The sequence below is a fragment of the Microcaecilia unicolor genome, chromosome 1, assembly GCF_901765095.1.
Source record: "Microcaecilia unicolor chromosome 1, aMicUni1.1, whole genome shotgun sequence".
In the NCBI taxonomy this organism is placed as follows: Eukaryota; Metazoa; Chordata; class Amphibia; order Gymnophiona; family Siphonopidae; genus Microcaecilia; species Microcaecilia unicolor.
In genome coordinates, this window is record NC_044031.1 from 771,249,510 (window position 1) to 771,275,176 (window position 25,667).

The following is a 25,667-nucleotide window of genomic DNA, read 5'->3' on the forward strand; positions in this document are numbered from 1 at the left end:
GGTACATACATGTAAAAGGTGTAGTAAGCTGGCTGTGCCTCTCAGGGGGTTAGTTATGTACATGATTCAAAGTCGTTAAATCGCGGGAGGATTGTGAAAAATTACAAGAGACCTTACGAGACTGGGAGCAAGTGCAAAGTGATACATGTGGGAAAGAGGAACCTAAATTATAGCTACATCATGCAAGGTTCCTCATTAGGAGTCACGGACCAAAAAGGGATCTAGGTGTCATCGATGATACGTTAAAACCTTCTGCTCAGTGTGCTGCTGCGGCTAAGAAAGCAAATAGAATGTTAGGTATTATTAGGAAAGGAATGGAAAACAAAAAGGAGGATGTGTTAATGCCTTTGTACTGCTCCATGGTGCGACCGCACCTCGAATATTGTGTTCAATTCTGGTTGCCGCATCTCAAAAAAGATATAGTGGAATTAGAAAAGGTGCAGAGAAGGGCGACAAAAATGATAAAGGATATGGGACGACTTCCCTATGAGAAAGTCTAAAACGGCTAGGGCTCTTCAGCTTGGAGAAAAGGCGGCTGAGGGGAGACATGATAGAAGTCTATAAAATAATGAGTGGAGTTGAACGGGTAGATGTGAAGTGTCTGTTTACGCTTTCCAAAAATACTATGACTAGGGGGCATGCGATAAAGCTACAATGTAGTAAATTTAAAATGAATCGGAGAAAATGTTTCTTCACTCAGCATGTAATTAAACTCTGGAATTTGTTGCCAGACAACGTGGTGAAGGCGGTTAGCTTAGCGGACTTTAAAAAAGGTTTGGACGGCTTCCTAAAGGAAAAGTCCATAGACCATTATTAAATGGACTTGGGGAAAATCCACTATTTCTGGGATAAGCAGTATAAAATGTGTTGTACTTTTTTGGGATCTTGCCAGGTATTTGTGACCTGGATTGGCCACTGTTGGAAACAGGATGCTGGGCTTGATGGACCTTTGGTCTTTCCCAGTATGGCAATACTTATGTACTTATGATTATAGGAGCGGGCTGTAAACAGTTTGTGGGTTATAGATGTGTGTAGGGTGTATTTGAAGGGCTGCATCTGTGTGGTGGGGTTGGAGGTACGTACTCTGCCTGCAGTGGGGTAAGAGGTGTGCATAGGCATTTATACTCCCATGAAAATATGGCTAGGAAATTTCCCTTTCCCATACACAGGTGAAAGTACAGTGTGTATACTTTCACAGTCATGAAAAAGGAAATGGGTTAGGTTGGGGGAGGGAAGTATGTGTGGTGATTACATTTCAAATGTCTATGTGCATACTTTGCACTTGCTACCATTAGAACTACAAAGTTATCTCATTCCAAAATTTAGAACTCTTTGGCCTATCCTGGTTTTGAACTTGCATCCCAAAACAGCATGTTATTTATAGTACCTGAGTCTACCCATTGGAGTCAGTGCTACAAGTCCAATCATGGGTCTAAAACATCTTTCTTGTAAATGGATAACTTGTTAGTTCTGTCCCATGGGGGTACAAAATGGTCTACAACTCCATGAATAATTTCCCTTTCAAAATGTACGTGCAGGCCTGAAGAGTTTCACTAGTGCACTCCATGACTTTGCTTTTTGTCTGTGTTGTAGGTTTACTATGAGCTTTAACAGACACAACCTGAAGTACGAAGTACTGCCCAAGAAGCCTAAGAAAATAGCACTAGACTGTATCGAGTGGATTAAAAAATATCATCCAAGTGAGTCGTGTTCCTCGTTCATCTAATTGCAGTCCCCAAGACCCTCATTGGCCATATTTTGTCAGGAAAGGACATTCTAGGGTTCCATTTACAGTTTATGCAGGCATGTTTGTTACAGGCTGTTTATAAAACATTTGTATATCATCTTCTTGAATGATTTCATTGAAGATGGTTTACAAAATATATAAAAAAAAATGCAATCCTAAGGAAAAGAAAGATACGGTTTTTCATATAATAATTAATAAATTACAAGCTACTATAAATATCATCCCTAAAAATAACATGCAGCTATTAGGAGTTGCCGAATGGTTAGTGCAGTGGGCTGAGAACCTAGGGCACAGGGTTTGGTTCCCTTCGTGTCTCCAAGTCGCCTAACCATCCATTGCTCTTGGTTCAAAAACTTTGAGGGACAGAGAAAGTACCTGCATATAGTAAATGTAAAGCACTTTGGTAGTGATCACTAGTTGGTATATCAATTTTTAATAAACAACAGTACCACTGAAAGGCAGTATATCAAATTCAGGACCCTTTACCCCCTTTCTCCTACCTACTTTCATCCTACTACTTGCTTTTCAAGCAATAAAGGACAATTTCAAATCCTTCCTAAATGATCACAGATATCTGGGTTATAGTGTGTGCTCGATGCAAAGAACTTCTAGCTCTCAGAGAACAAGTCTGTTTTCTTCAGTCTAGAGTAGCAGACTTGGAGGAGCTGAGGGAGACAGAGAAGTACATAGAGGAGGCCTACAGGGACGTTGTAGAGAAGTCCCACCTCCAATTTGGCAGCACCAGTGCTGCCTTGGAGGAGGGAGGCCTACTAAAAGGAGAGCATGACCCTGGTGAGGCTGGATGTAATCCTGTAGCCAAGACTTGCCACCAGGGGATACAATATCCTCTTGCACCAAGGATGTGCCTCTTCAGCCTGGAGAAAAGGCGGCTGAGGGGGGAGATATGATAGAGGTCTATAAAATAATGAGTGGAGTTGAACGGGTAGATGTGAAGCATCTGTTTATGCTTTCCAAAAATACTAGTGGGCATGCGATGAAGCTACAAAGTAGTAAATTTAAAACGAATCGGAGAAAATGTTTCTTCACTCAACTTGTAATTAAACTCTGGAATTCGTTGCCAGAGAATGTGGTGAAGGCGGTTAGCTTAGCGGAGTTTTAAAAAGGTTTGGACGGCTTCCTAAGGGAAAAGTCCATAGACCATTATTAAATGGGCTTGGGGAAAATCCACTATTTCTAGGATAAGCAGTGTAAAATGTTTTGTACTTTTTTGGGATCTTGCCGGGTATTTGTGACCTGGATTGGCCACTGTTGGAGACAGGATGCTGGGCTTGATGGACCTTTGGTCTTTCCCGGTATGGCAATACTTATGTACTTATATAGCTGGCTATCCTCTAAGCACTGACCGGAAATATTCAACAAGAGATAACCGTTTATTTCCCGCTGAATATTCACTGATAGGTTATGCGCTACTTATGCGGCCTGGAGCTGTTCCTGGCTGGTTAAATAGTGCTGAATATCGGGCAAATGGTCTCATTGTAATCAGAGACTCACAATACGTATGGGCTACATTGTCCCTCATTAAAAGTAGTAAAAAACGCTGAACTTAAATTCCAACAACAGACTTTAAACCTACGGACGGACTGACTGTGTAGAGAGGTACCCAGGCGACCGCTCTAAAAGTGCCGAAGCAAACTGTCACTAACTGTTGGAAATGCTATTAAATTGGTCTTCGAAGCACAACACTTGACGCTCAAAGCTTACAACAGCACTGTCACGCAAAACTAATGATATATAAAACCAAAAAGAACACTTCTCAAAGGAAAGCCTCGGCGTGACAAGAAACAGTAGTGCCAATTTCCTGTTTCATCAATGAAAAATGCGTATGCCGCATTATGTGCGTTAATAAATATTAAAATTAGGAACTGACATCATAGAGGGGTATAATCGAACGGCGCCAGCCAAATTGATGGGCAGCCATCTTCGGGGCCAGCACCATAAGCGGGCAGAGCCAAGCGTATTTTCGAAATACGCTTGGCGCTGGCCAAATCGCTCGTCGGGGTTAGATGAGATGGCTGACTCTGATTTTCAGCCATAATGGAAACCGGAGCCAGCCATCTCAAATCCGGCGAAATGTAAGGCAATTGGACGTGGGAGGAGCCAGCATTTGTACTGCACTGGCCCCCCTGACATGCCAGGACACCAACCGGGCACCCTAGGGGGCACATAAAAAAAATTAATAAAAAAATCAAAAATAGCTTCCAGGTGCATAGCACTTTCCCTTGTGTGCTGAGCCCTCCAAACCGCCCCCCCCCCCCCCCCCCCCAATCCACTGCCCACAACTCTAAACCATTACTATAGCCCTAAGGGGTGAAGCGGGGCACCTACATGTGGGTACAGTGGGTTTTGGGGGTTTTTGGAGGGCTCCCATTTACCAGCACAAGTGTAACAGGTGGGGGGGGGGGGTGGGCCTGGGTCCACCTGCCTCAAGTGCACTGCACCCACTACAAATTGCTCCAGGGACCTGCATATTGCTGTCAGGGAGCGTAGTATGACATTTGAGGCTGGCATACAGGCTGGCAAAATATGTCTTTTTCTTTTTTTTGTGTGTGTGTGGGAGAGGGATGGTGACCACTGAGGGAGTAAGGGGAGGTGATCAGTTGGGGCACGTTTTTGGGACTTGGACCTAAAAAAAAAAGGGTCCAAATAAAACAGACCAAATTCTCCTGACGGCGGACTTTCTTTTTTCCATTATCGGGCGAAGCCGGCCATCTCAACGCATGCCCCCATCCCGCCTTCGCTACCATGCCGACACGCCCCCTTTCAACTTTTGCCAGCCCCGCGACGGAACGCAGTTGAAGGCGCCCAAAATCGGCTTTCGATTATGACGATTTGGGCGGATTCAGGAGATTGCCGATTTGTGTCGGAAGATGGGCGAGGGTCTCTTTCGAAAATCAGCTGGATAGTCATTTAAATATACTATTGACGGACCACACGGAGGCATCATCCGCAAACAATACGGCCAAAGGTAGAAATTAAGTGTCAGAACAGTTCTTTAATATAGGACAATGATAAGTTTAACTCTTATGGTAGGAAGATAAAATTCACAAGGAGACCCGTCAGTTGTGTTCATATGCAAATTCAAAGCCACTGGCTTTTTAAATAGATGACTGCTGAGACAACCACCACAGTTGGCAAAGTGAACAAAAGTGACAGGATAATTTAAAAAAAATAGTAGAAAAGAAACCTGCATCTTTATTGAAACCGAGAGACAAAGAATATTAAATGTTGTGATCAATTACTCCAAGTCCCATCTCACCCCAGTTCAAAAATTGGAATTCATTGGAGCACTGTTGAACACAAAGACAGCTCGAGCTTATCTTCCCTAGGCGAGGGCAGACAACCTCCTGTCCCTAGTGTCCATGGTTCGAGCGTCTCAACAGATCACGGCTCGGCAGATGTTGAGACTTCTGGGGCACATGGCCTCCACGGTTCATGTAGCTCCCATGGCACGCCTACACATGAGGCCAGACTTATATGGTCTGTGCCAGAGCCGGTGGTGGGAGGCGGGGATAGTGCTGGGCAGACTTATACGGTCTGTGCCAGAGCCGGTGGTGGGAGGCGGGGATAGTGCTGGGCAGACTTGTACGGTCTGTGCCCTGAAAATGACAGTTACAAATCAAGGTAAGATATACACAAAAAGTAGCACATATGAGTTTGTCTTGTTGGGCAGACTGGATGGACCGTGCAAGTCTTTTTCTGCCGTCATCTACTATGTAAATGTTATCACAGAGCATTGCCTCTTTCTTCAAACTGAAACACGCACTTTTTCGTATCTTCTTGACACTTTTCCTCTGTTATTTGGTTAAGAGTCCTGTATGTTTTTGTGAGGAGAGGACAATTTTTGTGCGCTCCTGTTAGCTGATTGGGTGGAATTGCCTGTAAATCCTGTTGGAAACTTTTAATTTTGTTGGCAAAGTATGCAGCAAAATCATTGTTAACCAATACATTGAGTCACACTTAGTGATTAAAGGTCAGCCTTGACCTGGTATAACTTAATTTGACTGTGTTTAGCTATTCATCCCCGAGGCAACACTTTGTTTTGCTGGAAGTTTTTAAAGACTATTGTTTACTAATAGTAAAAATTGTATATATCATGCTTCGTTACTTTGGAATAATTGGGCAGACTGGGTGGGCCAATTTAACTTTTTCTGCAGTTACATATTTTAAGACTTTTGTGTAACTTTCCTGACTATTGAAGAAAAAGGAAATCACTCGTTTCCATGAGGTTCATGAAATGCTGTGTTTTGTATACAGATGATTCTGGAATCATTTACTGCCTTTCTCGTCATGAATGTGACACGATTGCAGAAAGTTTACAGAAAGAGGGACTGGCTGCACTCGCATACCATGCTGGCCTCAGTGACTCCAACAGGGATTATGTGCAACATAAATGGATTAATCAGGAAGACTGTCAGGTAGGAAGATCCTCTGCTGGTCTTATCCTAAGCAGCACATGCACACGCAGCTGGAAACAGGAGTAACTAATGCTAACGCTTTTATTACCATCTTTATTCCCTGTATAGTGTTTGCAGTTTCCCCAAGTAAAGTATAAGTTTCTGCATATACCTGGATGTGAGATATAAAACAAACAAAAAAAAAACCCTCAGGGCAGAGAAACAGGTAAATGGGAAAACGTTTCAAAACATTGCTGGCAGGTGCAGATTCCCAGAGACTTTGCACTAGTTCTCAAAAGGAAAGTGCAGGTGTACTTTCATTTTGAAAATTGTCAAAGGAAAAAAATACCTACAATTTTGCAGCCACTTTTTCTGTGGGTACATTTTTTGGCCAACACTATATACATGGTTACTTCTCCTGGCCTAAACCTGATCCGGGAACATCTCTCTGAAAACATAGCATGGGTACATTGGATGCATACAGGTTGGCCATATGAATAGCCAGGTGGTTTGGGGGATAGCTTTGCAATGGTCCACACCGGAACAGAGATTGCAAGTGCTTTCTACCAGATTGCTTTGAAAATCACGTTAGGTTCGGTTTATGCATGTTCGCTTTTTAATCTTTCAAGTATAATTTGGTTTAGAAATTGATGTTGGTAAAAATGAACACATATTTTTTAATGGATGACTATTTTAAACTTTTTTTTCTATTTTTGTTTCTGTGTTTTTATTGTTCTCCACTTAGAGAAAATATCACATATGGATTATCAAATGAAAAGTAAAACTAACTTAATCTAAACCTGCATTTTCTGTAATAGTATTTTGCATGAATAGCGCATACCTTTCTTCTGCAATTTGAACATTAGAGGCCAACCAGAACTGTTTTTTTCAGAAACCGAAACTGCTTCTAAATTGACTAAACACTCCGAAGCTTATCGCCTGGTGTGACAAAACACCTAGCCATCCGCTTGGCCAGCTAAATCATTTTGAATATTGGGTCCCTTGTTTTGCTTCCAAGCAAAATAGCCTCAGCTAATGAAAAGCCTCAGTGCTTTGACGAGAAAAATCCACTGCTACTTCTGGGATAAGCAGCATAAATTGTATTGAAGTTTTTCGGGATCTTGCCAGGTATTTGTGACCTGGTTTGGCCACTTTGGTCTGTCCCAGTGTGGCAATACTTATGTATAGTGGCTGACTTTGTGCCACATTTGGAGTGACAGCTGATATCACATCTCCACAGCGAGGCTAATTCCCAGGGCCGCCGAGAGCCTGGTGGTGTAGTACTTTCAAAAAGTACAAAGATTAGGACACAGTGAAATTACATGGAAATACTTTTAAAACAAATAGGAGGAAATATTTTTTCTCCGAGGACAAGAAGGCTTCCAGTTCTCACAAGTGGGTAGACGATCCACGTCGCCCGGGTTTTGGTACATTAGCCAACAAGAAAAGATTTCGAGAGCCGTCTGAGGCGCGAACCGTGTCCCACTTATGCACGGAACGCCTTCCCGCCCGCAGCAGATCCACTTCTGTTCAGTTTTTTTGTTGCTCCTCCGGGAAGAGCCTTAACCGCATTTTAGCACCTTTTTTCCTGTTACCTTCTTCCTTTTTCTATCGTTTGTTTTAAAAAAAAAAAAAACTAATCATCTTATTTTCCCTAGTTTTTTTTGGCCCGCGTTTTAAGTTTTCTTTATTTTTTTCGTCGTGGGCCCCCATTTAGGCCTGCTCGGACGGGTCTGTTCTTTTTTGTGCCTTTTTTCATTTTCAGGCACAGTTGCGACTTTTGATTTTGCCGGAACCATTTTCCCTTCCATGTCATTGAAGAATCCCAGTGGCTTCATGCGTTGCTCCCGGTGCAACCGGACCATCTCTGGTACTGATACACCTTTTTGGTGTATTCAGTGCCTCGGGCCTGACCAAGAAACTCGGCATCCGAGAAGCATCGGCACTGGAAGGACCACTTCCCCTCTATTCAAGAGGTGCCGATGCATGCGTCTCCCAGCAGCTGAGATCCTGCTCCCACACCCCAGGCGGTTCGGCAACCTGAACCTACACCGGCCTCTCGGCCTTTACCGATGGTGGCTCTCGACAAGCGTATCCAGGTCTTGCTCCCAGAGCTCTTGGAAGGCTTGGTGCAGCGATGTGCATTGGCATCGGGGGTGCCTGCACCTGCCATGCCTTCCGCTGCAGCCCCGCCTGGCCCTCAGCCCGCGGTGCGGCCTTCGGCACCAGCGCCACTTGCAGCCTCGGTTTCGATTGCCACCCAGGCCAGTTCTTCTTCGACGTCGGTGGAAGAAGCTTCGCCGGAGTCGAGGTAGGAGCCGACTCCTTGACACCGTTCTCAAGGACATGGATCCTCCATGTCGAGACGGGAAAGGTCTCGGACATCACTGAGGGAAGTGCTGTCCGATACTGAAGAAGAGCTTTCATGGGAATCAGAAGAGGATCCCTGGTACTTTTCCTCTGATGAGTTCCCCTCCACCTTTGAGGAGACCGTCTGAGGAGACCGTCTCCTCCACCTGGAGGAGACCGTCTCCTCCTTTCATCTCTTTTGTACAGGAAATGGCGCAGTCCATTCCATTCCCCATAGAAGTGGAGGATGAGCCCAGGGCCAAGATGCTTGAGGTCCTGGAGTACACCTCTCCACCTAAGGAGGCAGTGACGGCTCCTCTCCGTGAGGTGCTCAAGGCATTCCTCATACGGAACTGGGCTTTCCCTCTGTCTTTTCCTGTGGTCCCCAAGAAGATTGATACCCAATATCAGATCCACGGGGAACCTGGGTTGCTGAGGTCTCAGTTACCCCACAACTCCATGGTGGTGGATACAGCTCTCAAAAGAGCTAGGAGTACTAGGGACTATGCCTCATTGCCCCCAGGCAGAGAAGCTAGAACCCCGGACTCTTTTGGGAGAGAGATGTATCAGGCCACTATGCTCATCGCCCGTATTCAGTTGTACCAGCTCTTCACAAACATTTACTTGCGGAACTCGGTGAGCCAGCTGTCTGACTTGGTTGACGCGCTCCGTCCGGAGCAGGCCAAGCCTTTTCGCCAGCTGGTCAAGCAGCAGAAGGCGTGTCACATGTTCTTGGCCAGGGGCACTTACAACACTTTTGACATGGCATCCAGAATCTCTGCCCAAGGTATAGCAATGTGCAGACTCTCATGGCTGTGTATTTCTGACCTGGATCATTCAGTCAAGCAGAGAATGGCAGATGCCCCTTGCCGGGGGGATAATCTTTTCAGAGAGGAGGTTGAAGAAGTCGCTGACCAAAAGTACACTGAGGCTATGTCTTCTCTTTCCTGCCGGACGTCTAATTCAACCACCTCCTCATCCAGGAGGTATTTTGGTGGATCATGGAGTGCTTCCTATTCCTACTCTAGATGTAGGTACGCTCCTGTGGCTCACCAGTCTGTTTAGGCTCAGTCCCAGCACGGTTCTCGTCAACAGTGTGCTCCCAAGGCCCCTGCTTCTCCCCAGCAAAAGCGAGCGATGAACTTTTGGCTGGCTCCAGCAGAGCATAGCCACAGTCAATGTCCGTGCCGGACGACTTGCCGGTCGGGGGGGGGGGGGGGGGTGTTAAAATGTTTTCACCAAAGGTGGCCTCTTATAACCTCCGACCTGTGGATTCTTCAAATAGTCCGCTTAGTATACACCCTCAATTTGTTATCCAAACCCCCAAGTTGCCCACCGAGAGCTCATTCATTCAGCTCTCAGCACAAGCAGGTACTTGCAGAGGAACTCTCCGCCCTTCTAAAGGCCCATGCGGTTTTACCCGTTCCACCAGGGGAAGAAGGGCAGAGATTCTATTCCAGGTACTTCCTTGTGCAAAAAAAGACAGGGGGGATGCGTCGTCCCATCCTAGACCTAAGGGCCCTGAACAAATATCTGGTTCGAGAAAAGTTCAGGATGGTTTCCCTGGGCTCCCTTCTTCCCATGATTCAGGAAAACGATTGGCTATGCTGTCTGGACTTGAAGGATGCATATTCACACATTCCGATACTTCCAGCTCACAGGAAGTATCTTCAGTTTCGCCTGGGATCACGTGACTTTCAGTATCGCATGTTGCCTTTTGGCCTCTCGTCAGTTCCCAGGGTTTTTACAGAATGTCTAGTGGTAGTCGCAGCGTCGCTACGCAGGCTGGGAGTGCATGTGTTCCCTTTATCTCGACAATTGGCTGGTGACGAGCACCTCAGAGGAAGGTGCTCTGGAGTCAGTGCGGATCATTATTCAGGTGCTGGAACTACTAGGGTTCATAATAAAGTACCCCAAGTCCTATCTCCATCCAGTTCAACAATTAGAATTCATAGGAGCCCTGCTCGATCCGAAGAATGTCCATGCCTTTCTCCCGGAGGCTCGTGTGGACAACCTTCTCTCCCTTACATCCAGGATTCGGGCATCACAGCAGGTCAGAGCTCGACAGATGTTGAGATTGTTGGGCCACATGGCTTCCACAGTATATGTTAAACCCATGGCACATCTTCACATGCGATCTGCTGAATGGACACTATCTTCTCAGTGGTATCAAGCCACGAGGAGTCTGGAAGATGTCATCTGAGTGTCCCCAGAGCTTATGCGCTATCTTCAATGGTGGACAATTTGATCCAATCTGACCTTGGGACTTTCATTCCAAATTCCTCAGCCACAAAAAGTGCTAATGGCGGATGCATCTCTCCTGGGGTGGGGAGCTCACGTAGATGGGCTTCATACCCAAGGAGTTTGGTCCCTCCAGGAAATGTATCTTCAGATCAATCTCCTGGAGCTCCGAACGATCTGGAACGCGCTAAAGACTTTTAGAGATCGGCTGTCCAATCAAATTATCCTAATTTAAACAAGACAATCAGGTTGCAATATATTACACCAACAAGCAGGGTGGCACCGGATCTTGCCCTCATATCAGGAAGCCGTCCAGATGTGGCTCTGGGCATGCTGTCACGGCATGTTTCTCCAAGCCAAGATAATTCATCCTCATGAGTGTTCCCTGAACATGGGCATAACCCGCAAGATCTTCCGAGCATGGGGCACCCCCTCGGTGAATTTTTGTCACTCAACTCAATCACAAAGTCCCTCAGTTCTGTTCCAGGCTTCAGGCCCACGACAGACTAGTGTCAGATGCCTTCCTCCTTCACTGGGGGACAGGCCTTCTGTATGTGTATCTTCCCATACCTCAAGTGGGAAAGACTTTGTTGAAACTCAAGCAAGACCGCGGAACCATGATTCTGATCATGCCCTACTGGCCCCGTCAGATTTGGTTCCCTCTTCTTCTGGAATTGTCCTCCGAAGAACCATGGAGATTGGAGTGTTTTCCGACCCTCATCACACAGAACGAGGGGTCGCTTCTACATCCCAACCTCCAGTCTCTGGTTGTCACAGCCTGGATGTTGAGAGCCTAGAATTCGCTTCCATGGGTCTTTCGGAGGGTGTCTCCCAAGTCTTATTTGCTTCCAAGAAAGATTCCACTAAGAGGTGTTCTTTTAAATGGAGGAGATTTGCTGTCTGGTGTTATTTCTTTTGATCCCAACAGGATGGGGGTCGTCATCGGGAAACGCATCATTGCTAATTGGCTAGCACATTGCGTTTCCTTCACTTATTCCCAGGCTGTGATGTGGAGGGGACGTAGGGTTTACCTAGGCATCTTTGCATTTTCACCATTGGCCTTTTCCAATATCCCCATTTTTCAGCCCCTTCTTCTGGACAATTAATTTGTCCACTTCACCAGGCTAGTTAGCTTATCCGGGGGGCATCATAATCTATGTATTTCTAGGTACTTTCCTCTCAAGGAAAAATGTCAGGTTGTCCTAAAACATATCCAAACTTGTCCTCTCAAATGCAAACCAGTTGCCCCAGTTTTTCTTGAACAGATCTGCTTGTTCTGGGTCCAACTTAAACATCGTAGCTTCAGAAATAACAAGCAAAGGTGACTTGCACAGAATCAGCCCAGACCTTACATCATTCTAAGCTCTTAGTGTAGCCATCTTAGAGAGAGATGTTTCTCCCTGTCTTCCATTTTAAATCTATTTAGCCTAAGTTTCCCCTGTTATCCTGAGAAGAAGTTGCTAAGAAACTCCATTCCTAACAGCAGTAATCAAGTTGATTGTTGCACATGTACCAACATTTTAAATGTTCCATGAATCCAAGAACTACCCAAAAGATGCTATCTTCCCAGGGGCTACAAAAGACTTTGATTATCATGGAAACATGAGATACAAAAGAAAGCTTATGGTCCCAAACTACGCCTAAGGATACTGTAGTCCCTAATAATAATTGAAGTTTCCAAATAGTAGGCTGAAATGGGATAGCCCAATTTTGTCTCCCTGGTAGCTCATTGAGTGGATTTGATTGATTTCAGGCTGCTTATTTTTATGTCCCAGGGGAGTTTAGGGCTCAGTGCTGGAGTGGGGTGGCAAGCAGTTATAATTGCAGAACAGAAATATTGGTAGTGTATGCAGGGCATGTATTCCTTCTCTGTTGTGATGATCCCTCTGGGCACCTCTCATACTTTTTTTTTTCTTTCTTTTTTGCTTCTATTTCTGTACTAGGTTATCTGCGCTACAATTGCTTTTGGCATGGGCATAGATAAACCTGATGTGCGTTACGTTATTCACGCATCTCTTCCAAAGTCTGTTGAGGGATATTACCAGGAATCTGGCAGAGCAGGGCGAGATGGTGAAATGTCTCACTGCCTTCTCTTTTACACTTACCACGATGTAACCAGATTACGAAGACTTATACAAAGTAAGTATACAGCAAAAGATGTCCTCAGGACAGGGCACTAAGACACTGGATGTAGGCAGCTTAAATGGGGCATTTCATTGGTAGAATAAAGGGAAGGCTTTACATGGAGTGCCATAAGGGCTAGGCACAGGCAGATTATTGAGGTGTATGTGCTGAGCAAAGGGCAGTACATTGAAGATGCACACAGGTAGGGGCATCCAGAATTCAGAGCATGAGAAGCAGATAGTACATTGGATTGACAAACATATGTTGATCCACAGAAGGGTTATGTAAGCTGTATTGTGTGCGTCTGGATGGTAATTGCATAGAAAATGTTGGCAGATAAAGACCATATGGCCTATCCAGTCTGTTCACCTATATCGTCCACTCTCTTCCTTTCCCTTAGCAATTAATCCAGCAGAATGTCACCCTGAATTCCGCTAAGGAAATACACCTTTATAGAAGAAGTGGCAGATGCATGGAAAGGCCTCCTGGTAGAAAGAGACCCACTCTTATGTGAAGTCCTCATCAGCTCATTTTAACAGTCACAGCTTGCTTATGTAACTGATCAGTCCTACCAATATTAACTCCAACCACAAGTATCTTCCAAAAAATGTTCAAATTGCAAATATTTGCAATATTAAATCTAACACAGACAAATCACTATAACATGATATTTTCACTTGGTTGCATGCTGGCACGTGCATTTCCTTTTTGTGTTTTCGAGTCCTATATACTAATTTCTTAAAGGAACAATATGGGTGTATCAAATCTTCTCAAAACATAAAAGGACCAAGTTGTTTATTGAGATCCAAATGAGAAAATCACACAAGGTGGTTTACAGGCTAAAAGGAAAGGAGTGCCATTAATAGGAAAGGAAGAGTAAAAAGAAAAAAAAAGGGGGTTGGGGGCAGAGAGGAGAGTAGCAAGGAGGGTAGACTTGGCAACAGGAAGATTTGCAGAGAATCTAAGGTACTAGACCAGTCGTCAGGCCCATCCATCAGCCACTGCACTCAAAGCGAGTCGAAACAGAGTCAGTTATTTATTCATTTAAGTACTCATATACCGCTTAGACCTAAGTGGTTTACAGTTTTATTTTACAGGTACTCGGTCTGTCCCTAGTGGGCTCACAGTCTAAGATGCATCCCATCCTAGACCTTAAGGGCCCTGAACAAATTTCTAGTCCGAGAAAAGTTCAGGATGGTTTCCCTGGGCACCCTTCTTCCCATGATTCAGGAAAATGATTAGCTATGCTCTCTGGACTTGAAGGATGCATATACACACATCCCAGTACTTCCAACTCACAGGAAGTATCTTCGGTTTCAGCTGGGAACACATTATTTTCAGTACCGCGTACTTTCTTTTGGCCTCACGTCAGCTCCCAGGGTATTTACCAAATGTCTACTGGTAGTTGCAGCATTGCTATGCAGACCGTGAGTGTATGTGTTCCTTTATCATGACAATTGGCTGGAGAAGAGCACCTTGGAGGAAGGTGCTCGAGAGTCCATGTGGAAGACTATTCAGGAGATGGAGCTACTAGGGTTCGTAATAAACTACCCCTATTCCCATCTCCATCCTGTCCAACAATTGGAATTCATAGGAGCCCTGCTCGACACAAGGAACGTTCGAGCCTATCTTCCAGAGACGCATGTGGACAACCTACTATCCCTTGCGTCCAAGGTTCGGACATCGCAGCAGGTCACAGCTTGGCAGATGTTGAGGTTGTTGGGCCTCATGGCTTCCACAGTGTATGTTACACCTATGGCACATCTTCACATGAGATCTGCTCAATGGACCCTGGCTTCTCAGTGGTATCAAGCCATGGAAAGTGTAAAAGATTTCATCCGAGTGTCCCCCGAGCTTGTACCCTCTCTTCATTGGTAGACAATTCGGTCCAATCTGACCTTGGGACTTCTATTTCAAATTCCTCAGCCTGAAAAAGTACTGACAACGGATGCATCTCAACTGGGGTGGAGGGCTCATGTAAATGGGCTTCACACTCATGGAGCCTGGTCCTTCCAGGAAACAGGTCTTCAGATCAACCTCCTGGAGCTCCGATCGATCTTGAATGCTCTAAAGGCTTTCAGAGATCGTCTGTCCAATCAAATTATCTTAGGTCAAACACACAATTAAGTTGCCATGTATTACACCAACAAATGGGGGCACCGGATCATGCCCTCTGTGTCAGGAAGCTGTCCGGATATGACTCTGGGCACGCCATCACGGCATGTTTCTCCAAGCCACTTATCTGGCAGGCATAAACAACAGACTGAGCAGGATAATGCAACCTCACGAGTGGTCTCTGAACATGGGCGTAGCCCGGAAGATCTTCCGAGCATGGGGCACCCTCTCGGTGGATCTTTTTGCACAAGGTCCCTCAGTTCTGTTCCAGGCTTCAGGCCCACGACAGACTAGCGTCAGATTCCTTCCTTCTTCATTGAGGGACAGGCCTTCTGTATGCGTATCCTCCCATACCTCAAGTGGGAAAGACTTTGTTGAAACTCAAGCAAGACCGCGGAACCGTGATCCTGATCGCACCTTACTGGCCATGTCAGATTTGGTTCCCTCTTCTTTTGGAATTGTCCTCCGAAGAACCATGGAGATTGGAGTGTTTTCTGACCCTCATCACCCAGAACGAGGGGTCGCTTCTACATCCCAACCTCCAGTCTCTGGCTGTAACAGCCTGGATGTTGAGAGCCTAGAATTCGCTTCCTTGGGTCTGTTATTCTTTTAAATGGAGAAGGTTTGCTATCTGGTGTGACAGCAAAGCCATAGATCCCCTTTCCTGTGCTACACAGACCCTGCTTGAATATCTTCTACACTTGTCAGAGTCTGGTCTCAAGACGAACTCCGTAAGGTTTCTTCTTAGTGCTATTAGTGCTTATCATCACTGTCTAGAAGGTAAGCCTGTCTCTGGACAGCCTTTAGTTGTTCGCTTTATGAGAGGTTTGCTTTTGTCAAAGCCCCCTATCAAACCTCCTACTGTGTAATGGGATCTCAATGTCATTCTCACCCAGCTGATGAAAGTTCCTTTTGAGCCACTGAGTTCCTGCCATCTGAAGACCTGGAAGATCATTTTCTTGGTGGCTGTTACTTCAGCTCGTAGGATCAGTGAGCTTCAGGCCTTGGTAGTAGATGCACCTTATACTAAGTTTTATCACAACAGAGTAGTTCTCCGCACGCACCCTAAGTTCCTGCCAAAGGTGGTGTCTGAGTTCCATCTGAACCAGTCAGTTGTCTTGCCAACATTTTTTCCCCACCCTCATGCCCACCCTGGCGAAAGCAGCTTGCCACACCTTGGCCTTTTACATGGAGCGGATGAAGCCCTTCAGACAGTCCACTCAGCTGTTTATTGCTTTTGATCCCAACAGGAGGGGAGTCACCATCCGGAAAACGCACCATCTCCAATTGGCTAGGAGATTGCATATCCTTCAGTTACGCCCAAGCTGGGCTGGCTCTGGAGGACCATTTCACAGCTCATAATGTCAAGAGCCATGGCCGCGTCGGTGGCTCTCTTAAAGTGAGCCTCCATTGAAGAGATTTGCAAAGCTGCAATGTGGTCTTCAGTCCACACATTCACTTCACATTACTGCCTTGAGCAGGATACCCGACGCAACAGTCGGTTTGGGCAGTTGGTGCTGCAGAATCTGTTTGGGGTTTAGAATTCAACTCCACCCACCTAGACCCATTTTATTCTGTTCCAGGCTGCACTCTCAGCTAGTTATATATAGTTTCAGGTTAATCTAAGTTATGTCCTCGCCGTTGCAAGGCCAAGTTGACCAATGTTATTGTTTTGCGTGAGCCTGGATGCTAGAGATACCACAGTTGTGAGAACATTCAGCCTTCTTGTCCTCGGAGAAAGCGAAGATACTTACCTGTAGCAGGTATTCTCTGAGGACAGCAGGCTGATTATTTTCACAATCCTGCCCACCTCCCCTTGGAGTTGTTCATTTGTTTATTTGTTTATTCTTCTGGACTTAACTGAGGTAAGCACTCGCGTGGCGGGCGGGAAGTCAGGCTGTGCATTCGCAGTGCACGCTGCACGCACGCTTAGAAGGCTCTGGCAAACTTTTTTTTTTTCTTTTTGCTATTGTAAATGCCGGTTAAAGGGCCGACGTGGACATCAACCCAGTTGTGAGAATAATCAGCCTGCTGTCATAGTAACATAGTAGATGACGGCAGAAAAAGACCTGCACGGTCCATCTAGTCTGCCCAACAAGATACTACTTCTTGTGTATACCTTACCTTGATTTGTATCTGCCATTTTCAGGACACAGACCGTAGAAGTCTTGCTCAGAACTAGCCCCGCCCCCCACCACCGGCTCTGCCTCCCAATCTCAGCTAAGCTTCTGAGGATCCATTCCTTCTGAGGAGGATTCCTTTATGTTTATCCCACATCTCCACCACCTCCCGCGGGAGGGCATTCCAAGCATCCACTACTCTCTCCGTGAAAAAATACTTCCTGACATTTTTTTGAGTCTGCCCCCCTTCAGTCTCATATCATGTCCTCTCGTTCTACCGCCCTCCTATCTCCGGAAAAGGTTCGTTTGCGGATTAATACCTTTCAAATATTTGAACGTCTGTATCATATCACCCCTGTTTCTCCTTTCCTCCAGGGTATACATGTTCAGGTCCGCAAGTCTCTCCTCATACGTCTTGTAACGCAAATCCCATACCATCCTCGTAGCTTTTCTTTGCACCGCTTCCATTTTTTTTCACATCCTTAGCAAGGTACGGCATCCAGAACTGAACACAATACTCCAGGTGTCCTCAGAGAACACCTGCTACAGGTAGGTATCTTCGCTTTCCTGACATTACTCCTAAGTCTACCACCCCGCAACCTCAGATCATGTTCTCTAGTTTTACCATTTCCCCTTCTCTGGAAGAGATTTGTTTCCTTTCAAATATTTAAATGTCTGTATTATAGACAGTTCTGCAGAATTTGTTGGGGTACTAGAATCCAACTCCATCCTCCTAGGCCCATTTTGTTCTGTTCCATGCTGACCATTTTTATGTTACAATACAGTTTAATTGGTTCCTGATTGGCCTTGATTGTTGCAAGTACCTGCTGACCATTGTTTGTTGTTTTCAGTAAGCCTGGTAGCTAGAGATTCCCAGCTGTAGTAGTTGATGTCTTGCTTTACTCGGAGAAAGTGAAGCTACTCACCTGTAGGCAGGTCTTTTCTGAGGACAGCAAGATGCACATTATCACAAATCTTCCACCTCCCCTAGGAGGTCCTGCAGGTCCTTCATGACTCAGGCGGGCAGGAAGGGCACGCAAATGTGTGGTCGGGGGTGCCAAAGGCTTCTAGAAGTTTTATAACACTGGACAGCATCTACACCATGTCTCCGCCGGTAATTTCACCCAACTGTGGTAATATGTATCCTACTGTCCTCGGAGAACACCTGCTACAGTTAATTAACTAAACGTTTCTAGAAAGCTCTGTGAAAGTCCTCTGATTCTAACACACCATAGATCACATGGACAATCCATTTGATTTATTACACTGTCATCAGATGATGATTACCAATAGTAATAGTAAGCAATAAACTTCTTTTTTTTTCCAGTGGAAAGAGAAGGGACAAGTCAATCCAAACAGACACACTTAAACAATCTCTACAGCATGGTGCATTACTGTGAGAATGTGGTAGAGTGCCGCCGGTTGCAGCTGCTAGCTTACTTTGGTGAAAATGACTTCAATTCCATGTTTTGTAAGGAGCATCCTGATGTGGCATGTGATAACTGCTGCAAGAAGAAGGTATGGAGAAGTCCTCCTATGCGATAATGCACATTATATTAGAATTGTCTTATTAATGTGTTGTACTGCAAAACACTGGACTTAAAAGACATTCCTGATGCTATTAGATAGCAGACACAAGTTGGATTCACATTCCTAATCTTAAGAAAATGAGACTGCCATGCTGGACCGTCCCAAGGTCCACCAAGCCCAGTGTCCTGTTACCACTAGTTGAAACAGGATACTGGGCTTTCCCCAAGTCTTCTTGGTTTATAATGGTCTGTGGACTTTTTCCTTCAGGAACTCGTCCAAATCCTTTTTATAAACCCAACTCAATTGTGCATAGAGTGAAATCATACTTTCTCCAATTTGTTTTAAACGTACTAATTATAACTTAACTAGCCGTTGAGCCCGTTAAAACGGGCTAGTATGGGGTTTTTCCAAGGCCTCCTCCCCTCGCCGCTGCAGGTCCCCCACCCCAGAGTCGCCTCCACCCGGCCCAGGCCCTCTCTTCGCTATTGAATTTACGTCGCCGAAACACAGCAGGCAGATCAGCAGAGCTCCCGTCGGCCTTCCTTCTCTGCCTGTTTCCCGCCCCGTGTGACGTAACGTTGGCGAGGGTGGGACACAGGTAGGGAAGGAAGGCCGACGAGAGCTCAGCTGATCTGCCTGCTGCGTGTCGGCGATGTAAGTTCAATACCGAAGAGAGTGCTTGAGCCGGGTGGAGGGGTGGTGGCGGCGACTCCGGGTGGGGGGAGCGGTAGCGGCGACCTTGGGGGGGGAGCGGTAGCGACGTCGACGGGTCCCTCCCTCCCCCCCTTGCGCAGTTTCCCCCTCTGTCCCGCCCCCGTCATCACGTATTGACGCGGGGGCGGGACAGAGAGGGAAGTCTCTACTGCACATTTGCGGGTGAGTACGGTCACTCGCCATTTATATGTTTGATGGTGTTTTCCTTATTCTTTTGTTTCTAGGGTTTTTTTTCTTTGTTTCTGTAAAAGTAAACACCTCTCAGCCCTGTACACGTTTTACAAAAGGCTTTTCATTCAGTAGGCTTTTCATAAAATAATCTAAAAAGTTTGTATGTCCCAACTTGATCATTTCATTCCTGGCTTCCATGCCCTTTACAAAACTGGGCTTCACATCAAGCAGCTAAATCTTTGTTTACATAATCCCCAGTGGGGTTTGGGTGTGGGAGGATGGGAAAAGAGAGAGGAGGGACAGGAAGGATTGCTCAGTCTCCAAAGGAGTTGTACATGGACTTTTGCCCTTTTGAGTCCACATTGAACATTATTCTGGTCCCTGATGAAGGCTTGTGCCGAAACTCTGCTGAGGTCTTACCTCAATAAAAGTCTGGTGCCATTCCTCTATTGAAGTCTTTGTTATTCCTTGGTTCATTCCTCCTTTTCTGGACCACCACTGCTGTTTTCTTGAAATCTATAGCCCAGCCATCAAGCAACAAGACTTGTTAGGGGTCACAGACTGTGGCTTTTTACTTCCCTATGGCCCAGATATCTACTACTACTACTTAGCATTTCTATAGCGCTGCTAGGGTTACGCAGCGCTGTACAAGTTTAAACAATGGGAAGGACAGTCCCTGCTCAAGAGAGCTTACAATCTAAAGGTTACAAACTATGTAGTCAGTGTAGGTATCATGAATGGGGAAGGTGGTTAGGCGCCAAAAGCAAGAGAGAAGAGATGGGCTTTGAGTAAGGACTTGAAAATGGGCAGGGAGGGCGCATGGCGTATGGGCTCGGGAAGTCTGTTCCAGGCATAAGGTGATGCGAGGTAGAAGGGGCGGAGTCTGGAGTTAGCAGTGGTAGAGAAGGGTACAGATAGGAGTGATTTGTCCTGAGAGCGGAGGTTACGGGTGGGAACATACGGGGAGAGGAGGGTAGAGAGGTAATGGGGGGCTGCAGATTGAGTGCACTTGAAGGTCAATAGGAGAATATCAATATCATTGTGAGATAGCATGGGCACTTTTATTCACATGAAAAAATTGGGAAATGTTAGGCCACGGGAATGAAAAAATTAATGGAGATTTAATTTTTAGGTTCTCTGAAAACCAAAGAATCAAATCAAAATAATACTTTTATTTGTTTAACATCTGTTATACCACCATTTGCCAGTCATGACATAGTGGTGTACAAAATTTGACCAGGTTGTGTCTGTCTTCTCCTTTTCTGGACCACCACCACTGTTTTCCTGGATCCTTGGTTGTCTTTGCAGAGGTCTTTCTCCTTTTTTTGACTGGGCTGTAGAGATGGCAGGAGCCACAGTATGTGGCCTTTGGTAGGTCTTGCTACCGATGATTGGGCTGCAGGGAAGGGGAGAGTCCCTGTTCCTGGTGCACTGGCTGTGTAGTAACCAAAGTATAGAGCTTACTTCTATAAACCTGTTGCTATAAGATTTTATGACTGGGATCAGAGGAAATAGCACTGCATCAAAGGAGCCACAAAGAAGTTGAGTTGACCACAAAGTAGGATGGGAAAGCAACTTCAGTAAAGCTTCTTTGTTGCTGCTATAAGATTTTAGCCAAACATTGAGCATCCAGAAAAGCCCTTGAAAGTCCTGTTAAAATTATCAAAGTACTAAGTTCCTGGTGACCCCACAGAGGCTCCTCATTAGCAGCTGCCAAAAAAAAAAAAATCTTTGTATGCACCATCCAGCTATCTTCTGTTCTGGCTCATCTGCTGCAGAGAAACTCCACTTGTTACATGAAAACAAACAGAATATTTGGAAATGTTACAATCCCAAAGAGCATATGTTGACCCCATTGTTTTGGAAATGATAAGTATAGCCTATGGACCTTAACAGAATGGAGCACACAGTTATGGAACGCATTGCCGCGCAACCTAAAAACGATCTACAAACTAACGAACTTTCGCAAACTGCTGAAGACCCATCTCTTCAACAAGGCATACCACAAAAATCAACCAATGTGAACATACATAACTCATACACATATATTCAGAACTGTCTTACAAAATCTGCTTTTTATACTACTATGATGTTTCTTCTTTATCATGATGCCCAAGATCCTACTGTAACACTAAATTGTGTATTTTCTGATACATTTCCACTGTTCATGATTATTGTAAGCCACATTGAGCCTGCAAAGAGTTGGGAAAATGTGGGATACAAATACAATAAATAAATAATTTTTTCCTTTTTCACCTTCTAGAATTACAAATCCCGTAACGTAACTGAAGACGTGAAAAGTATTGTGCAGTTTGTCCAACAGCATTGTGTTACACTCAAAGGAAAGCCAAAAGCGACAGGCAGGCTTACCCTCAACATGATGGTGGACATTTTTCTGGGTGAGTCTTACAGGGTGGCGTGTTGCTATTTTTGTAGTATTAGAGTAGTAGAAACATTTGCAAAGTATGCAAGAGCAGCATAGGTAAGCATGTTCGATTGGAGGAGGGATAACGTATAGCTTAGATATGGATACTCTTTGGCACACATGACTAGAGGTGGGGGGGGGGGGGATGTATTGCATAACTGTTCTTCTTTCATTGTATCTGATTCGAGCCACATGGTACTGCATATTAAGAATGGCAGTCTCAAACTGGATCAGAGTTCTGCAGAAACAAAATATGTTAACATTAACAGTATAGCTTATGTTTTACCACATACCTTGCGGTTCAAGGTGGATCACATCAATATATATATAAAAGGCGAGTGTCGTACTCACTCGCAAATGCGCAGTAGAGACCTCTGCCCCGCCCCCGCGTCAATACATGATGACGGGGGACGGAACAGAGAGGGTCTGTACTGCGCATTTCTGAGGGAGGGACACCGCCGTCTAACGCTCCCCCCACCCGAGTCGCCGCCCCCACCCACCTTCTACCCGGTCGGGCCCTCGCTCCACTATTGAAACAGCGAGAGTCCGGGAATGCAGCACTGAGCTCTGCTCAGCTGCTGACATCTCCCTTCCTTCTTCTTCTCTGCCTCTGTCCCGCCCTCGACGACGTTACGTCACATGAGGGCGGGACAGGCAGAGAAGAAGAACGAAGGCCGACGTCGGCAGTTCAGCAGAGCTCAGTGCTGCGTTCCCGGACCCTCGCTGTTTCAATAGCAGAGCGAGGGCCCGGCCGGGTGGAAGGTGGGTGTTGACGGCTCGGGGGGGGGCAGCGGCGAACTCGGCAGCGGGGGGCGGGCCTTTCAACCCCCCCTTCCTATAATAGCCCGTTTTTACGGGCTCAAAGGCTAGTTATAGAAGAAGCTGGACATTTCCAGGAAGTACAATCATCAAACCTCTAATATTCCCTCCCAAAAAATTGACCTAATCTACTTACTGTTGCAGAACAACTTTCCTAAATAAACAGGTTTTAATTTGTTTTTGAAACTGAAAATAATTTGAAGAAAAAAATAGAAGGATCTTGCCAACTTTATCAAGACAAACAGCTTGAAATGAAGAGATTGAGTATCCTAGATCTTTTCATAGCTTTTAGAGAAGGAAAAGCAAATAAAACTTTGATCTAGTGATCCTTGATTTTTGAGAAAAAAAATACATGTGAGGTAATCCATGAGCTATTTTATAACATAGTAGATGACGGCAGAAAAAGACCTGCACGGTCCATCCAGTCTGCCCAACAAGATAAACTCATATCTGCTACTTTTTGTGTATACCTTACCTTGATTTGTATCTGTCATTTTCAGGGCACAGACCGTATGCCCAGCACTATCCCTTCCTCCCAACCACCGGCTCTGGCACAGACCGTATAAGTCTGCCCAGCACTATCCCTGCCTCCCAACCACCGGCTCTGGGACAGACCGTATAAGTCTGTCCAGCAATATCCTCGTCTCCCAACCACCAGCCCTGCCTCCCACCACCGGCTCTGCCACCTAATCTCAGCTAAGCTTCTGAGGATCCATTCCCTCGGAACAGGATTCCTTTATGTTTATCCCACGCACGCTTGAATTCCGTTACCGTTTTCCTCTCCACCACCTCCAAGCATCCACCACTCTCTCCATGAAAAAATACTTCCTGACATTTTTCTTGAGTCTTCCCCCCTTCAATCTCGTATCGTGCCCTCTAGTTCTACCGCCTTCCCATCTCCGGAAAAGGTTCGTTTGCGGATTAATACCTTTCAGATATTTGAACGTCTGTATCATATCCCCCCTGTTTCTCTTTTCCTCCAGGGTATACATGTTCAGGTCAGCAAGTCTCTCATACGTCTTGTAACGCAAATCCCGTACCATTATATATATAATACAGAAGAATTTAAACAAAACTCTAGCATGAACTGGAAGCCAGCAACTCTTTTTAAAATATAGTAGTACACTTTTATATTTTTGGAAGGAGTATAGTAATATAGTAAATGACGGCAGATAAAGACCTGTACGGTCCATCCAATCTGCCCAACAAGATAAACTCATTTTACATGGTATGTGCTATTTTAAATGTATACCTGAGTTTGATTTCTCCCTGCCTTTCTTAGGGCACAGACTGTAAAAGTCCGCCCAGCACTCTTCCTGTACTAAATGTTCTGAAGCTAACATCCAAACCCTTTAAAATTTACTCTCCAGACCATCCATATCTATTCAGCCACGATCAGGGCGCAGACCATAGAAGTCCATCCAACATTGGTTTTACTATCCAATTACCAGCGTCACCACCCAATCTCCGCTAAGATTCCGTAGAGCCATTCCTTCTACACAGGATTCCTTTGTGTTTATCCCACGCATGTTTGAATTCCATTACCGTTTTCATCTCCACCACAGCCCGCAACCTTCCCGTCTCTGGAAAAGGTTCATTTGTGCATTAATACCTTTCAAATATTTGAACGTCTGTATCATGTCACCCCTATTTCTCCTTTCCTCCAAAGTTTACATGTTCAGGTCAGCAAGTCTGTCCTTGTACGGTTTGCAACGCAAATCTCAAACCATTTTTGTAGCTTTTCTTTGCACCGCTTCCAGTCTTTTTCCATCTTTAGCAAGATATGGCCTCCAAAACTGAATGCAGTACTCCAAGTGGGGCGTCACCAACGAATTGTAGAGGGGCATCAACACCACCTGTCTTCTGCTGGTTATACCCCTCTCTATGCAGCCTAGCATTCGTCTGGCCACGGCTGTTGCCTTGTCACATTGTTTCTTCACCTTCAGATCCTCCGACGCCAACACCCCAAGGTCTCTGTCCTGAGTCGAGCTTACTAATCTCTCCCCTGCTCGCCGGTATCTCTCTCTTGGTTTTCTGCACCCCAAATGCATCACTCTGCTCTTCTTGGCATTACATTTTAACGATCCCTTCTCATCGTTTGTACTCCCTCCAGTGTATCCACTCTATTGACTATCTTCGTGTCATCCACAAAAAGGCAAACCTTTCCTTCCAACCCTTGAGCAATATCTCTCACAAATATATTAAACAGAATAGGCCCCAGCACTGACCCCTGAGGAACTCCACTGCTCACCTTCCTTTCCTCTGAGCGTCTTCCATTTCCTGTTGGTTAACCAGTTTCTTATCCAGTTCACCACTTTTGGTCCTAAGTTCAGCCCTTTCAGCTTATTCACAAGTCTTCTGTGGGGCACATATCAAAGGCTTTGCTGAAATCTAAGTAGGTTACATGTAGCGCACGTCCATCATCCAGTCAATGAGATTCGTTTGTCAGGATTTTCCTTTGGAAAAGCCATGTTGCCTCGGGTCCTGTAACCCATCGGTTTCTAGAAAGTTAACTATCCTTTCTTTCAGCAGCGACTCCATTATTTTTCCTACCACCGACGTGAGACTTACCGGTCTGTAGTTTCCCACTTCTTCCCTGTCTCCACTTTTGTGAAGAGGGACCACATCCGCTCGTCTCCAATCTCATTCATGAAAGGTATAGTAGATATTTACATGTTTAGGTATGTAGATATATAGATAATACAATAAATGGTGAGATTTAAAACAAAGAAATCTGGAGTTTTTTTGAGTATAAATATCCATGTGAATGCCTAGCTATCAAATGGTCAGAAGCAGGTTAATGAAACATATGGAAGATGTGTCTGTCTGCCTTATGCACCAACTGTCTCAAGAGGACATCAAACATATAAACGGCGAGTGACCGACTCACTCGCAAA

General features: G+C 45.4%; 1 protein-coding gene across 1 annotated transcript in view; it reads left to right on the forward strand.

The window, feature by feature from the left end:
• BLM (BLM RecQ like helicase) overlaps positions 1–25,667 on the forward strand; it is an 86,675-nt gene that overhangs the window by 37,315 nt on the left and 23,693 nt on the right. The window contains exons 11-15 of the mRNA XM_030189833.1: positions 1,594–1,700; positions 6,023–6,183; positions 12,696–12,891; positions 18,439–18,629; positions 21,790–21,925. Coding sequence (XP_030045693.1) covers positions 1,594–1,700; positions 6,023–6,183; positions 12,696–12,891; positions 18,439–18,629; positions 21,790–21,925 — 791 coding nt within the window. The remainder of the gene's footprint in view (positions 1–1,593; positions 1,701–6,022; positions 6,184–12,695; positions 12,892–18,438; positions 18,630–21,789; positions 21,926–25,667) is intronic.